Source organism: Daucus carota, chromosome 2, assembly GCF_001625215.2.
Source record: "Daucus carota subsp. sativus chromosome 2, DH1 v3.0, whole genome shotgun sequence".
Lineage (NCBI taxonomy): Eukaryota > Viridiplantae > Streptophyta > Magnoliopsida > Apiales > Apiaceae > Daucus > Daucus carota.
Genome location: NC_030382.2, coordinates 14,145,197 through 14,161,186, shown reverse-complemented (window position 1 = coordinate 14,161,186; position 15,990 = coordinate 14,145,197). Strand labels below are relative to the sequence as shown.

General features: G+C 38.8%; 1 protein-coding gene across 1 annotated transcript; it reads right to left on the bottom strand.

The window, feature by feature from the left end:
* Positions 1 to 390: 390 nt before the first annotated feature.
* LOC108208153 (uncharacterized) lies at positions 391 to 2,704 on the bottom strand. Its single transcript, XM_017378649.2, has 2 exons — positions 1,886 to 2,704; positions 391 to 1,605 (listed from the first exon to the last, which is right to left on the bottom strand). Exons 1-2 carry the CDS (start codon positions 2,647 to 2,649, stop codon positions 504 to 506), a joined length of 1,866 nt encoding a protein of 621 aa, XP_017234138.2. The 5' UTR covers positions 2,650 to 2,704; the 3' UTR covers positions 391 to 503.
* Between the last annotated feature and the right edge of the window lie 13,286 nt (positions 2,705 to 15,990).

The window sequence follows — 15,990 nt, the reverse complement described above, 5'->3', positions numbered from 1 at the left end:
GTTACTACTATTTAAAATAACACTATGAAGTGAAGGAAGCAAACAGTTAAAACAAAATATAACTCATTTCTTAACTTGACATAAAAACTTACAATAAAATAAGTTGGAACATGCCCGCGCCTCGCACGGGCTATAAAGCTACTATTTACTAATGCACGGACCACTTTTTCCCTCAAGGCTCGAAAAGAATTGATATTTGCAAACATTGTAGAACTAGGTACAAAGTTTGGCCATGACTCTGAAATTTACTTCATAATTATATATGTTAGCGGCAAAGTTTCAACGGGGCTTCAGGAGAGAACGCACACAAGTAGGTTGTGTTTTGATAGCTTTTTGAGTACATTATAGTGGGAAATTTATAAATCAGTAGAATTACAAATTTCTAATGATCAAATAAAATTTATATTATTCTCCAAATGATAAAACAAAGCAAGCAGCTTTTTTATTCAGGTAAAATGTAAAAATACAAGCAAACAATCAGAACATTTACAAATTAATCAACATCAAGAGCATAACTCAGGTTGGGCATGTTGCACGAATTTGCACGGCGCGCACTGAAGGACTGGCTTACGGAATGTATCTTTATGGCATCTGTGACATGGTTGGCCCTTCTTTTTATTTAGAACAAAGGTGAGGCCATGATGGTGAGCATCAAGCTTAATATTGGTTGCTCCGAACTTGACCTTTGAGTAGAGAAACAGATCCATGCAGCCTTTCAAATGAAAGGACAGATCACAAACACTGCAATGGTAGAACCAATAGTTTGTGTCAATCTCTTCTGAGCAAAATTCACAGTGGAATTCATGAGGATGATCTGTTACTTCTTCTAGGGAAGTTGTCAAGTGAAGGGGGTGAGGATCCCATCGATGTGTCACTCGAAGTGGCTTAAGAGCACATTCGGTATGTAGGTATGTCAAACACCTGTCCGCTTCACACATATAACTGGCATCAAACTGTTTTATATTTTGGCCGCAAGCTGAACAAGTAAAATAAGATTCAATAAAATTACAAAGTTCTAGGCCAAAACCGTAAGGACGAGTTTTGTGTTGATGAGCTTTGTGTGTGATCATTTTGGGTAGAACAGCACAACCACTGTCAAGATTGGTATCAACTGTACTTATCTTTCCCCAACTAGTTTCATATCTGCCTCGCATTTGTATCCCATTTCTAAAACCTTTACAACGATTGCAAGACCAGATATCATGGACATTAAGTTGAATTGCCACATGCTTGCGTCCTAGTCCTGGGTCAGACATCTCTTTAGGAAAGTGGGCACAGTATCCGTGGAGAATGTACTCACATTCTCCGCATTCATAAAATGGACCATCTTTTATGGTGATAGATTCCGTGCACCCGTTACAAATAGGCAATATTTCTTCTTCAGAAGTAGTACCTACAACACTCGGGTTTTTTAGTGAAAGTGGATGTTGGTGGCTCCAGTGGTTGATATGATCAGGAGGTGTCAGGGCAGCATCCTTCCACCATGAAAAACTTCCCTTTTGAATACAATGCCGCAACAATGATTCATCGTCTGGTAGCGGGAGGTGCACAAGATCTGATAATGATTTATGAACTGAATCTTCTTGACTGGTGTAAACAATATCACTGCAAATAGAACAAGGATAAAGAAATGGAAATTTGAAAAGTACTTATTTAGTTAGTTTGTACAATTAAGTACTTATTTTTGAAAAACGGATTGTCTTTTGAGCCTAATACAATTTAGCCATGATGATAATAAGTAATCATGTGATTTAATTATCCTCTTATAGTAACAATGGAATTGATCCATTTGTTACCATCGCTCCATCTACAAAATATATAAAAATATGCAGGAAAAACTTGACATATCATATACGAGATTAAAGACATTTATTTAAAATCTTACAAATAATATGGCGGAGGTGATGTAGCACATTTGATGTGCGCGAAGAATCTGCAGTCCTGACAGTAGTAGATCCAATCACTAGGGTCCTGCAATACCTCATTACAGATTCTGCAAGACTGTTGAAATCTACGGTAAATTTCTGGTAGAGAATATGCTAGCCTTAGAGGGTGCTTATGGTAAATATCAGAGACTAATGATCGTGCTAGATTACTGCACTTGAGGTGGATCCAGAACGAACATGTGTTGCACATATACGAAAAGTCAGTATCCACCTCATGGCAGGCATCACAACGGAAAGTTGCTTGGCCGTTGGCTAGGAAGCTTAGCTTGTGAGGATGATAAGGAGGGCGTATATCAATTGTTTTGATCGGTATAACACATGTGACACAAATTTGAAATTCATCCTTACAGGAGCGGCAATAGTAAGTGAACCCTGTCAACTTGATGCCACAAACATTACATTTGTCTTTGAAAAATAATGGACGGTGAGATAGTGTTAGCCGATGATGGTGGTTCGGATGCTTCAGCATAGTAGGTAAATGTGCACAGGCTTTGTGAAGGAAGAATTTAGCACAATTGTATTCTTCGTCATTTGTACCCAAGTGAGTACAATGATAGACAGATGATGATTTATCTAGGAGTAAACCGCAGCCATAACAGAGATCGCCCTCACGAGCATGATAATCCTCCTTCTTTATCAGTTGATGATCATGAACTCGGCCTATTACGTCTGAAGCGATCATCATTGGTGGCAAGTACGACATGATGTAATTTACCAAACAGATATATTTGTAATTGACTATGATACAGGGTCTCCAAGATTTCAGTTTTATATATAGGGTCTCATAGATTTTGAAGAAACTTGCAAGAAATGCACACCTTGATTCTGGAACGAGAATATAATTAACAACTACTTTATCATAAATCAATTCATAAGCAATGTTAAAGTATAAGATTCATAAAGGGGCCTCCTCTAACACCTTAAGGTTTTAGATGGAATGATTCTTTACGAGCAAAAATTATAGTATTAATTTGAATGCTTAATGTTGGTGCCCTTTTTAGTTTCATGCAGGTAAAAATGCAGAGTAGCTGTCCTAATACTAGTAAAGAATATCTGAGAACACAAGTAAAGAATTTTGAAAAGATATCACCAAATACAAGAGCAAGTCAAGAATATTACAAACTACTCAGCTAACATAAGAATTACTTTTGCCCAACTTCTTTGCTTAGATGAATTTCATTATTTTCTCTATGTAATATCAAGTATATACCTGAAGTAACTAGATTATCAAGTAAGTTTGTTGAGTTGGATATCGAAAGATTTTTGGCTGAAACAGATAGCCATTTTGATTGGCAAGCAGAACAAGGAATCAAAAAGACCCCAAGTTGAAATATATATAATATATTAATTTTTCACTGAATATTTGAAATCTGCTGGGGCTCAAATGTGAAAATGTACTAATTTTCAAAAATTCTGCAGATTTAAACATGGTGGCAATTGCTCAAACTGCACCGGATATGCATGGTTTTTTGTGGTATGAAACATAATTTTACTTGTTGAAAATAAAAAATTTGAAGAGGAATTTTTGTCAGATGCCTTTCTAGTGAGCATGTTCTGGCTGTGTCTAATTGATAATACATGGTACAAGTTACTTTTACCCTCTGCATCTTAACTATCCACTGAGATAGATATCAGAGCGAAAATCATTTGCTAAATAAAATTTAAAATTATATGAACGAAAAAAATTAAACTTGTTAATATTCAATATATTATTATAGTTGCACGTAGTTATATATCAATTAAATTATTTGAGAGAAAATCTTTAATCTAATGCAAGTTTAGTTAAATTATTTATATATTTTAAATATATAAATAATATATAATTTATAATCTAAGTGAAAAGTGACTTGTAATTTATGTATTTGGATGATATTTTGGTATTTATAATTTATCGGGTATAAAAATTATTAATATAATAATAAAATATTATAAATATCTTTTAAAATGGTCCTCTACAATTTTGTAAAATCAAATTTCAAAACTAAAGATAAGTCAATAAAAAAACTTAGAATTTTTAACTTCCCATATTCTAGCTTACAAGTCGAAAGTGACTTATAAGTTCGTTACACAAATGGTACGAATAAACTGTTTTTGACTTATAAACCCACAAATTATAAGAAAAGCTTGGCCAAACAGGCCCTAGGAATATGCTCCCTTTTTTTAAGTGAAAAACAAAAAATTCAATAAAATACTGAAATCCAAGTGGAACAAATTCTAGAGATCTTATATTCTAACACAAATCCTCGAATTGTAAGTTACAATCTAATTGTCAAACAAAAAACGAGCTAAACAAATAGTCGTTTTGTTTATGAGATCGTTTAACACATACTCTCTCCATCTAACTCATTTTTATATGTGTTTTTTATACTGCTCGGCACGCACTTTAATTCTCATATAAAGTATAGTTCTATAACTCATCTTTAAAATTTTCTTTTTCTAAACAAAAATTAGTGGGCTTTTTTCATAAATGACCAAGTTTAAAAGAATTTTTGCAAAAATACTGTCACTCTTTAAAACAAATTGCAAAAATACTATGTTCAAAAAAATATTTGCCAAACCATGGTGGTTGAATATGCAATCATCTCTGCAAATGCTAGCAACCATATATGCAACCAGAGATGCAACTTTGAAAAAATCTTTTAAAAATTATATTTATTTGCATAATAAGTTGAAACTAGTTGCAAAGAAAGAAAAATGAATACCCCTGCGGGGCCAATATTAATATCACAAAAACAAAATCAACAAATATTGCGATCAAAAAATCAACTAAAACAATAAACTAAAAAGCAACACAAAAGCAACCATGTGGATCCAAAACAATCGATTTATCGGCCTCATCCATGGTGGTGATTAAGCAGATGGGTAGGGTTTTGAGACTGCAGGACTCGGTGACCGAGCCAGCTTGGATGAGTCTGCACCGATTCGGAAACACTTCGAGCAGTGTGGTACTTTATGAGTTAGCGTATTTCAAAGCTAAGATGAGGATGAAGAAAAATGATAGAACGATAGGGTGGGGAGCTTGGTGTTGAAGTGTCTTGGATATTCGAAACAAAAGATCGAAAGAATGACTCTATATTCAAAGAGAAGGAAGAGAAACTGTGAGGAGAGAGAAAAGAGTGAGAGGAAAGATAAGTAATAAAGAAATGAAAAAGTGAAAGTAGTATTTTGACAATTTAATTGATTATAGGTTATAAAAGATAGTATATTTGCATGATTTTAGAGAATGTATTATATTTGCAAATGAAATCCAAAAGTTTGTATACTTGGTAAATTCTCCTAAATTAAAATATCAAATTTTTATTCACAAAAAAATCTTAAAAATAAGTTAGAGAACTATACTTTCCAGGAGCATTAAAGTGTGTGTCATCTAGTACTTGTTGCGGGGGCAGGCCATAGACCTACTAAGTCGCTAGCTATATATATAGAATTTGCTCAAGTGTGAAAGCGGAAGGCCCTGCACATAAAAAATATTCCACTGCAGAGACCTTTTAAAGCCTTTGATTACGTGGTCAAGACCCCTCTTTGAATCAAACCTTTCCAGGACGCTCGGGCACTAGTGGTACACAGAAGTCATGGGTGATCATTGGCCCGATGCTTCGGGCGAAACCAATTCCCAGGGTGTGACGGGCGGTGTCTATCCCGGCCAAGCAACCAAAGCCGGGGACCTAGGTGGGAATAGTGAAAGAAAGAGAAGGGGAAGAAGCGGGGTAGAGGAATGGTCAACTCATCAGACTCATGATCTGAAAACTGCAGGTTCGTTCCCGTCCTTCGCTTCAGGGCCTGTCCTTGGTAAGCGTAAGCTATTTAAGTAGGCTCGAGAAGGGTAGGCTCGCAGCTTCGCTCAGCAGAAGAGCCTTACTTTCCTATTCTATTAGTCAAGCGCTAGCGCCCAACCTATACAAGGGCTTTGAAGGGAGAGGGGAAGTACCTTGGGAAGGTAAAGAAAGCAGTATCGAAGCCGGCCACTGACTTAGAGAACAGGTCTCCCCCTTTTCGAGTGAAGAAAGGAGTCGGTGCACTTCGGCATAAGCCTTACTATTCATCTAACTCTGTTAGCAGTCCTCCTCAGGGAAAAGAACTTTAGGATTAGCTGGTGACTCTAGAAAGGGTTTAATAAATAGAGGCTGACTCCCCGTCCCTAAAGCATACAATTGAGGACGGAGGAAGTCAGCTGTGAACATAGTAGCATCACAATTGATCTTCACATAAGCGCCAAATATTTCAGAACTATCATTTAAATAAAAAGATATTAGAGCAACAACTCTCCCAATATATGAAAAACTTTATCGTGAAATGTGAACTCCTGTGATATTCGCCACCATGACAATTTTGATACGAGTCATGTGGATCACCCGAATACAATATAAGTCCTTAGAAATTACCGAAACCTACAATAAAACACACAAAATATCAATATCCTAAAAATATGGACATAACAAACAACCTTAATAACAAGATATTTAATAAGAAGTCACCTAAAAAATATCAAATCTTGATTTTACTAAACAAAAAAACTACTCCCTCTGTCCCATTTAATTGTATACGTTTCTTTTCAACTGCTCGACACGCATTTCAATGCTCTTATAAAATATAGTTCCGTAACTTATTTTTGAGATTTTCTTTTTCTGTATAAAAATATAACATCCAAACTTTAATTCAGAAAAAGAAAATTTTAAAAATAAATTACACAACTACACTTTACAGGAGCATTAAAGTCCGTGCCGCGTCCCCGTCCCCCAATGTATACTACTCAGGGGGGACGGAGGGAGTAGTAAATAGGAGAGGGAATGGAAGAGTGAAGAGGCTTAATCAATGAAGGGATGAAGGTTGAAGAGCGGAGAAGTGACGGCTGAGACCGTAATTTTGGAAGTACTCTCTCAAAACTGCAAAGCCTAGACTATACTCCATTAATCCCGGTAGATTGTATACATTTGGGAAGGAGGTTCTGCAAACATTTTAAGATTTTTTTTATAAAATTATAATTTTATAAGTTATTCTGATTTTCTTTTTCTTCGAAGTAAAAATTTAAATCAAATTTAAAAACTTTTAAAAAAATGTTATAATATATGCCAAGTAATGCAAAAAATTATATAAAACTGATTGGATGTAAATATCTTGAATCTTAAGTTATTTCTTACTGAAATTACTGAGTGTTGAATCTAGAAGAAGCACAGACCACAAATACGAAGACCTTTGGAAACTGCTTCCGAGTGAAAGAAGCGAAAGACGTTTAACTCATAAAAAATGGAATGTAGGTAATAAATAAATTCGAATTTAAAAATTGTTAGATATATTTATATAATATATTAATAAATCAATTGAGTAATTAGTATTTTAAATTGATTAATTACAAAATAATATATTATTATAATATGAGAAACTTTTTCAATCATAATATGAGAAACCTCATCAATAAACAAAATTTATTATATATTAGACATTTAAAAACTTCATAATATATACAATATAAATTACTAAAAAGGTTTAAAAAATTAACATTTCCGAATTTTAACTTTTAACTTCAAAAATAAAAAATAAACACTACTACTTCTTTTAACAAACTATGTGCAAGAAATAGGAGCGGTTTAAAATGCTAATGGAATATCTTACACCGAAGCCAAAAGAACCTAGGGTTTTTTTAAAAATACCCAAATCTTTGTAAAAATATTGTCACTTTTTAAAACAAATTGCAAAAATATTGTATTTCAAAAAAATATTTGCAAAAATACGGAGATTGCATATGCAACTATATTTGCAACAACTAGCCACCATATATGCAACCACAAATGTAATTTTGAAAAAGTCTGTTGAAAATTACATTTAATTACATAATAAGTTGCAAATAGTTGCAAATGGCGAAATAAGTGTCGCTGCATTAAATACTCAATTTCTTTTCACTACCATGTCTTCCTGTTTATTTCATTTCAGACCAGGCCCTCCCCTTCTTTATATCTCTGTCATCTCTCTCTATCTCAATTTATAATTACCACCTATCAACAGTTCTGCAACTAAGAGATATGAATATAGAGAGGTATAAATGCAAGGGTATGAGCCGCATACGGTGCGGACTTCACCGTCGCAATCTGCCACCTGCCATCTTTCTTTGTCGGCGCCACACCGACCATACACTCGCCTTCGTCGCGCTCTCTTTCAACGTCACCGCCTCGGGGTCCGAGAACAATAACGAGAAAAGACAAGATGAGGAGGCTCCGAGGAGACTCTGGCCGAGACAATCATCGGATCAGAGAAGAGTGAGGAGAGAGATATAGAGAGAGAGCGAGGAGAGATGGAGGCAAAAGAGAAGAAGATAGAGAATGGCTGAATGAGCGAGAGAGGGAGAAAGGGAGAGATGAGGAGAGAGAAACCGTATATGTGCAAATAGTTTGTAGAATTTTAGAAAAAAAAAAGAAGTAAATATGCAATTTATGGGGAAGATTGTATTATTACAACTAAAATATTAAAAAAATGTATACTATGATAAATATCCAAGAACCTAATACTCGTACAGTAGTTATGTTCAGAAAGGGTTTAAAATGCTAAAAGAATCACTTATACCGTAGTCGAATGAACCTAAGACTTTTTTAGTTATGTTGAGAAGTTCTGTATGTTAATGCATAGTATTCCCTCCGTATCTTTTTATATATATATATATATATATATATATTTTTAACTTTTGACTAGTCAAATTGATTATAGTATGACTGAAATTCACATGTGTCATGTAATTGAAAATATGATAAAAATTATATTATCAGAAAGTATATTTAATTTATTTTAATATTCAACTTCCAATAGATAATTTGTAATATTTAGTCAAAAATTACTTGAAAACCAAAATGAAAAAGAGGACAGATGGAGTATATTCTTATACCTTTCGACTTTTATAATGGGCATGATCAAGTACTTATAATTCTATATTATTATTATTATTATTATTATTATTATTATTATTATTAAAGTCTGACAATATTTTATATAAATAGAAATAATAATTATTTTAATATGTGTTAACGGAGAAAACTGGTAGGTTAACAAAGATGAGGTTCGCGGCGTGGACCAAGATTTCTGTTGGCGAGAATGTTGGAGATGGTTGATTGTTTGTTATGGAGGTGGCTGCAATTGTAAGCAAAGGGTTCTAGATTGCTAACTGGAATAGCTCTCAAGAATGATCGATGCCTACAATCTGCCTACGTACCCCTATTTATAGGGGATCAAGCCGTTACGTAGTTCTTTCTCCTAAGAGACCCATGTGGGCTGGGCCTCCCCTTCTAGAATCTTCCTCCTGGAAGGGGCCCAATACGATGAGGCCTAGCCCTTTGGCTTACCCCAAATGCAAGGGCACTCTCCTACTCCCCGACAGGGACAACCCGCCAGACTACAGAGATAGGACCTCCCAAGGCGTCTTCCTCTCTATCCTCTACCTCCCAAGGAGGACAACTCCCTAGACTACAAGGTAGGGTCTTCTTCATACAACAATGAGATCTACTCATGCTCAAGGGCGTCCCCCTAAACACAAAGTACCTCTCACTGCCCTTCAGAATTATGACAAAAATGAACTTTCCCTGGCATGTGGGCGCGCCTAAAGATAGGGCGCGCCCTATCTTTTGACAGGGTTACTCTGAGACTGAAGTGATCTTGACTTTCTTGGGCTGAACAAACCTCCTTTGATGGGCTCGGCCCATTTAGCTGATCTTGACAAATTCGCATATAACAACTACCCCCCAGATCTTGGTAATATTGAAAATGTTGGCGAGATCTTCCTGTCTTTTGTGAACACCTTCCCTCTTTCTATCTAACTCTCCTTTAATTTGCTTTTGTACGTCTTCTAACAAATTTGGGCGTGACAAGATTGGGCGCGCCTGGTGTTGCCGACCGTTGAAGCCCTAACGTGAACAGCTGTACTCCACTACTTGCTATTTTTCCTTTATTTTAATTCTTTATTTTCTCCCAGGTATAAATACCCGTCCATTTTCCCCCTTTCTTTATTTCATGTTCGCTTTTAATCTCAGTAAACCCTTTCCGTCGCCGTATTTCTTTGCCGAGCTCTACCGTTCGCGTTGCTGCTTCATTCGAGATTTGGAAGCCATCCCACGATTCCTCTCAACACAAGGTACATTTTCATGTCTTTTTCTCATCGTTTCACCGAGTAAATTGCTGTAACTAAGCACCTGACTCTTCACTTTCTTCGTGGTTCTTCATAGTTCTTCATTGTATATATATGTATGTATATGCGATTGATCTTGTTTTTTGATAATTGTAATTTTGAATATCTGTTTGTGATACCCTGATTGCTTGATATAGACTAGACGCGCCTTTTTAATGATGATATATACCCCTTTGCTACATTTTACGAGAGATGCTCGTTATAGTTGTCAGTTTACTAAAGTGCTTTTAGACTTTCCCCTTCACCGTCCTGGCGCGCCGCATCTTGTGGCGCGCCTATTCTCTATCATCATCCTTCTTAGTTTACCTGTGATGGTACACATCCTTCCTTTGATATCTTCATAACCATAGCTTAGAATTCTTATGTATTCCAAAGCGAGTTTTTTTTTTTTTTTTTTTTTTTTTACACTTCCTTTTTCCACAGCCTTTAGTTTCAGTCTTCTCTTCTTCATCTATTTCGCTTATATCTCGGCGCGCCCAATAGCCTCAACTCATTCTTTTCCCTTCTTTTTGCAGCTGGATATTCTGGGCGCGCCAGATCTTCTCTCACCCTTTCCATTGCGATTTTTTACTCCTCATCCTTCTGCAAATATGACCGAAAGTGGGGCTTCTTCCCCTGGTCTTCACGAATCTCCTCATATGGACATAGAAGATCTCTTGGCTCAAGATGAAAGAGATCTTCGAGCAACTCACGTTACTGAACTTGATAATGATCAACCAAACAATAGTGAAGGCAATGACTCAGAAGGCGATGTGGATGATGATGATGAGGATTCTGAGGAGGTTGAGGCAGAAGAGGAGGCCAGAACATTTTATCATGACTTAAACGACGAAGAGCTTGAAGATGAGGCGCGCCCTCCTTCTCCCTTACCATCTCCTAATCCTTATACTCATCCTCGAATTTCTGAACACGAGCTAGATTTTGACTGGGATGAGAACAAAGAAATCCGAGAGACTATTAAGGCTAAAGCTCGCAAGAAAGCAGGTAAACTGGCATGCGTAGGCTTGTCCTCTACTGCCTCCAATGCTGAGATCAAGTGGTGCTTGAAATATTATGATAAAGGTTGTATATGGGCGCGCCCACACCCTTGGATGAGGCCTCATATCTTCGACTATAACCCCAGATTACGGATCCCTAGGATGGTCCTTACTCCAAAGCTAGTTAAGCTAGGCATCGGTCCCCCACTGCATCCTTACTTTAGATCCATTATTGAATGGTTCGACATCGCTCCTATCCAACTCTCTCCTAATAGCTGGCAGCTTGCTATTGCCCTCTACATGTTGTATCGAGACCACAATCAACGGGCTCCCACAATGGAAGATCTAAGTTACTTCTTCAGACTGGGCGCATCCAGTCTTGGTTACTTCTATTTGGTGGTAAGAAGATCTCACAACTCTACCGGTTGGTCTGAAGGCAAGACCAGTAATGAAAAGAAATGGAAAGAACCGTTTTTTTATGCTTGGCCAGAGGAACGGATTAGAACTCAATTCAATACTTCGCCTAGTAAGCTATCCTTTGGCGCGCCATATCTTCAGGCGCGCCGTATCTTTTATCTCTTTTTCCTTCTTTATTCTCTTAGCGTGACATATTTAGACGCTTTCTTTCTTTTTCTTTTTCTTTTTTTTACTCAGCTGAAAGGAAACAATCTGCTTTATCAGGGCGCGCCAAGAGACGCGCAGAAAACATCATTAACCTCCCTTATGAGGCCAAAATTATTAATCACTTAGTCACCACTGAGCGTTTAAAAGAATATGGGTTTTTAAGTGATGCGGTGGGAGATATATGTCCATACCAAGATTTTTATGGCGGTCGACCTATAAAGAGGAAAGCGAAGAAAATTGAGGAGGTGGAGGTTGAAGAGGATGACTCCGATGAGTCTGCTAATCGGGGCGCGCCTGATTCTGGTTTCATCTTTATTTCTGACTTGTTCATGTTTACTTTTTACTTTGTTTACTCTTCATATTTAAATTTATTCATGCATATACATTCGCACTTGTATTCATGTTGCTGGCCATAACTTTCCTTACTCTATCTCCTGCAGACATGTCTCTTCCAGCTGGCTTTGGAATTCCCGGAGGGCGCGCCAAGACTCAGGGCGCGTCTGATTCAAAGCATCCCAGCAAAATTTCTGTTAGCCAGCCAGCCCTAAAACAATCCCCTCCCAAAAAGAGGGACGAGAAAAGGAAGGCTCAGGAGAATGTTCTTGTTCCTAATAAGAGGCTGAAGGGAATGGAATCTGCTTCGGAATTCCCTTATGAGGCTCCTGTCACGGCCGCAGGCGACTGGTTTGCTAAGATGGCAGACGTGTACCTGGGCCCTGGCAGGTTTCATAACTGGCAACAGAGAACTGGCGAGCAGGCAGCCGAAGCATGTAGGCGCGCCGCAGGTGAATTGTTTTTCCACTTGACCTGTAACCCTTCTGACACTGAGAAACTCAAGGCGCGCCTAGACGCCGCAGAAGAGGAGAACAGCAAATTACAGAAGCAATTGAAGGCGTCTGAGAAAACTAAGTCTTCACTGGAGCAGTTTAAAGCAAATGCAGAGAAGGACATTGCCAGGCTCAAGACAGAGGCTGACAATCTAAGGATTGAATTAAACACGACAGCCCAAGACTTGACTGCAGCTAGTGAAAAGGTGGTTTCTCTGGAAGGTACAGCCGAAGATCTAAATAAACAATTGGGCGCGTCCTATGAAAAGGCTTTTGCTGATGGCTTCAGGAGCTATGTCACGGGTTTCTTGGCAGTCGATCCAGATTACGACTGGAGTAAGTTCGTTCCTTCTACTCGCACCTGGATTGAGGAATTCAAAGTAGAAGAGGCCAAAGCCATAGAAGAGAAAAGGCTAGCTATCGAGCTCGAGGCTGCCTCAGCATCTGCACAGCGGTTTCTGCAACAGAGTGAAGATGAGGCGCGCCAAGAAGGTGAGGTCGAGGCTGATGCTGACAATACCAACTCTATTCCCCGATTAACTTCAGGTGGCACTCCTCAGGATGGTTCTGCTGTTGAGATTATTTCTTCTGAACTTATTAATCCAGACTCATCTCAGCCTAAGAATCAGGATTCTTCTCAAGACTAAACTTTGACATTTATTTAGGGTGCGGGTCTCTGTAACCCTGCAGCTTGTTTACTTTTATTTATTCGACTGTGATGGATTTTGAATATGAGGCGCGCTCTCATATTGCTGTTCTTGCATTTAATTATTAACTGCTTTTGTCAAGTGCTATGATATTGCTTGCTTGTTCACTTTTCTTACACTTCATCATGTATATGAGAATCTCCCTGACTTTGCTTGTGTTATAAAATATTCATAAGGGAACACGTGGCGCGCCTTATCACTTGGCGCGCCCAGTCTTGATCTCACTTAAAAAAGAGCAGTTGGTCTAATATATATTGATCGTTTTGCTTCACTACTCTTCCCGCAGGTTTATTCTTAATCAGAATTCTTAAGAGGAGTTACTGTCTTTGATAACTCAATAATCTTTCAAGTCGTTAGCAAGTAGGCGCGCCCCATGTTTGGGCGCGCCCTGTGTTTGCAGGCAGTAAAAATGAATGAAAGAGTCTTGCCATTATGTACTGAAAAGTGATTACACAAGGTGTTCTTCCTCATCTAAGGTCTACATGCTATTCCTATTAGTAGAGTCCATATTGCTCTTATTGATAATACTTCTTCAAGTGCTCAGCATTCCATGCCTTGGAGATGGGCTCACCCTGCATGTCTTCTAAGTAGTATGCTCCTCCAAAGATCTCAGCTCGTATGCGGTAGGGTCCTTCCCAATTTGCCCCGAACACTCCATGACCTGGCACCTTCATCCCTGGCATCATCTTGCGCAACACTAAGTCTCCCACTTTGAACGGTCTAGGCTTGACTCGACTGTTGTAGAATCGTGCTGTCCTTTGTTGGTATGCTGCCAACCTAACTTGCGACTCCCTTCTGACTTCCTCCAACATATCTAGATGTAGCCTCTGGTTAACAACATTGTCGTCTTCCTGGAAGTGGTCTCTCCTAAAGGAACCTGCTCCGACCTCTACCGGAATCATTGCTTCACAGCCATAGGTTAACATGAACGGCGACTCCCCAGTGGTTGTCCTTGGCGTAGTGTTGTATGACCATAGTACCATTGGAAGCTCCTCCGGCCAATCACCTTTCTTTTCTTCCAACTTGGCCTTCAGCGTGTGTTTGATGATCTTGTTGATTGCTTCAGTCTGTCCATTGCTTTGTGGATGGTACACGGCTGCAAAGTTTCTCCTTATATTCAGGTCATCGCACAATTTCTTCAACTCTTTGCTGTCAAATTGTTTCCCATTATCAGATATCAATTTGTACGGGATACCAAATCTGCACACGATTGAATTGAATACAAAACTTGTTATCTTCTTAGCAGTAATGGTTGCTAGAGGCGCGGCCTCAGCCCATTTTGTAAAGTAATCAACTGCCACTACTGCATACCTGACTCCTCCTTTGGCTTTTGGAAGCTCTCCAATGAGATCTATCCCCCACAAAGCGAATGGCCATGGGCTGAGTAACGGAGTCAGACTTGCTGCAGGACGAGATGAATATGTGGCAAATCGCTGGCACTTGTCACATGCTTGCACGAACTTGCTTGCTTCACTCCTCATAGTTGGCCAGTAGTATCCTTGCCTAAGGATCTTCAGTGCAAGTGAACTACCCCCCGAGTGATTGCCGCATATTCCTTCGTGCACTTCTCTTAAGATATAATTGCACTCTTCCCCTGCAATGCACTTCAGTAGCGGCTGGTTGAACCCTCTCTTGTACAAGACACCGTCATATATTACAAATCTAGCTGCTTTGTATCTGAGACTTCTGGCTTCCTTTACACTTTCCGGGAGCTGACCCTCCTGGATGAACTTAAGTATAGGGGTCATCCAAGTATCCACAACTTCATCCTCCACCTCCATCAGATCTTCCCTGAACCGGGTGACCTTCTGTGCTTCTGACACACTGGGCTTCTCCTGAACACAGAATTGGATAGTTCCTAATAACTTGGTGTCCCTTCTAGAACTGGCCTTGGCTAATGCATCAGCACCTTCATTTTTCTCGCGAGGGACCTTTTCCAAATGTACCTCTTTAAACCCCTTCATCAGTTCCTGCGTATGGGTCATGTATAAGTTCGTTCTCCAACCCCGAGCCAAGAACCCCCCGTTTACCTGATGAACCACCAACATAGAATCACTGTACACGATAAGGTTCTTGGCCTTCATCTCTATGGCTAGGGACAGACCATTGATTAAAGCTTCATATTCCGCATCATTATTAGTTGCAGGGAACCCTAGGTGAATGGCACTTAACAATCGACACCCCCCGGGACTAACCAAAACTATACCCACTCCAGCTCCGTCAGAGTTGACAGCTCCATCGACATGCAAGTTCCACCATGTGTCATCTTCCACCAAAAGACCGTCAATGGGCTCAACGTTGGGACTATATGGCACTATTGCCCATTCTTGGCTATCATCTTCAAATTCTAGTAAGAAATCAGCCAGAGCTTGACCCTTGACAGTAGCCCTAGGCTTATACTCCAAATCAAACTGTCCTAGCTCTACTGCCCACTTCATCAATCTTCCCGTTGCTTCTGGCTTATGCATAATCTGACGGAGAGGGTATGACGTTCTCACCTCAATCTTATGCGCCTGAAAGTATGGACGAAGTTTCCTTGCTGCTAAGACCAAAGAATATACCAACTTTTCCATATTAGTGTATCTTGTCTCAGCATCCAATAGCCTTTTACTAACATAATACACCGGGAATTGGACATCCTTCTCCTCCTTTACAAGAACGGCGCTGACCGAGTATCTTGAAACAGCCAGGTATAAGACCAACGTTTCCCCTTCTACCGGCTTGGCCAAGAGAGGTGGCTTTCCC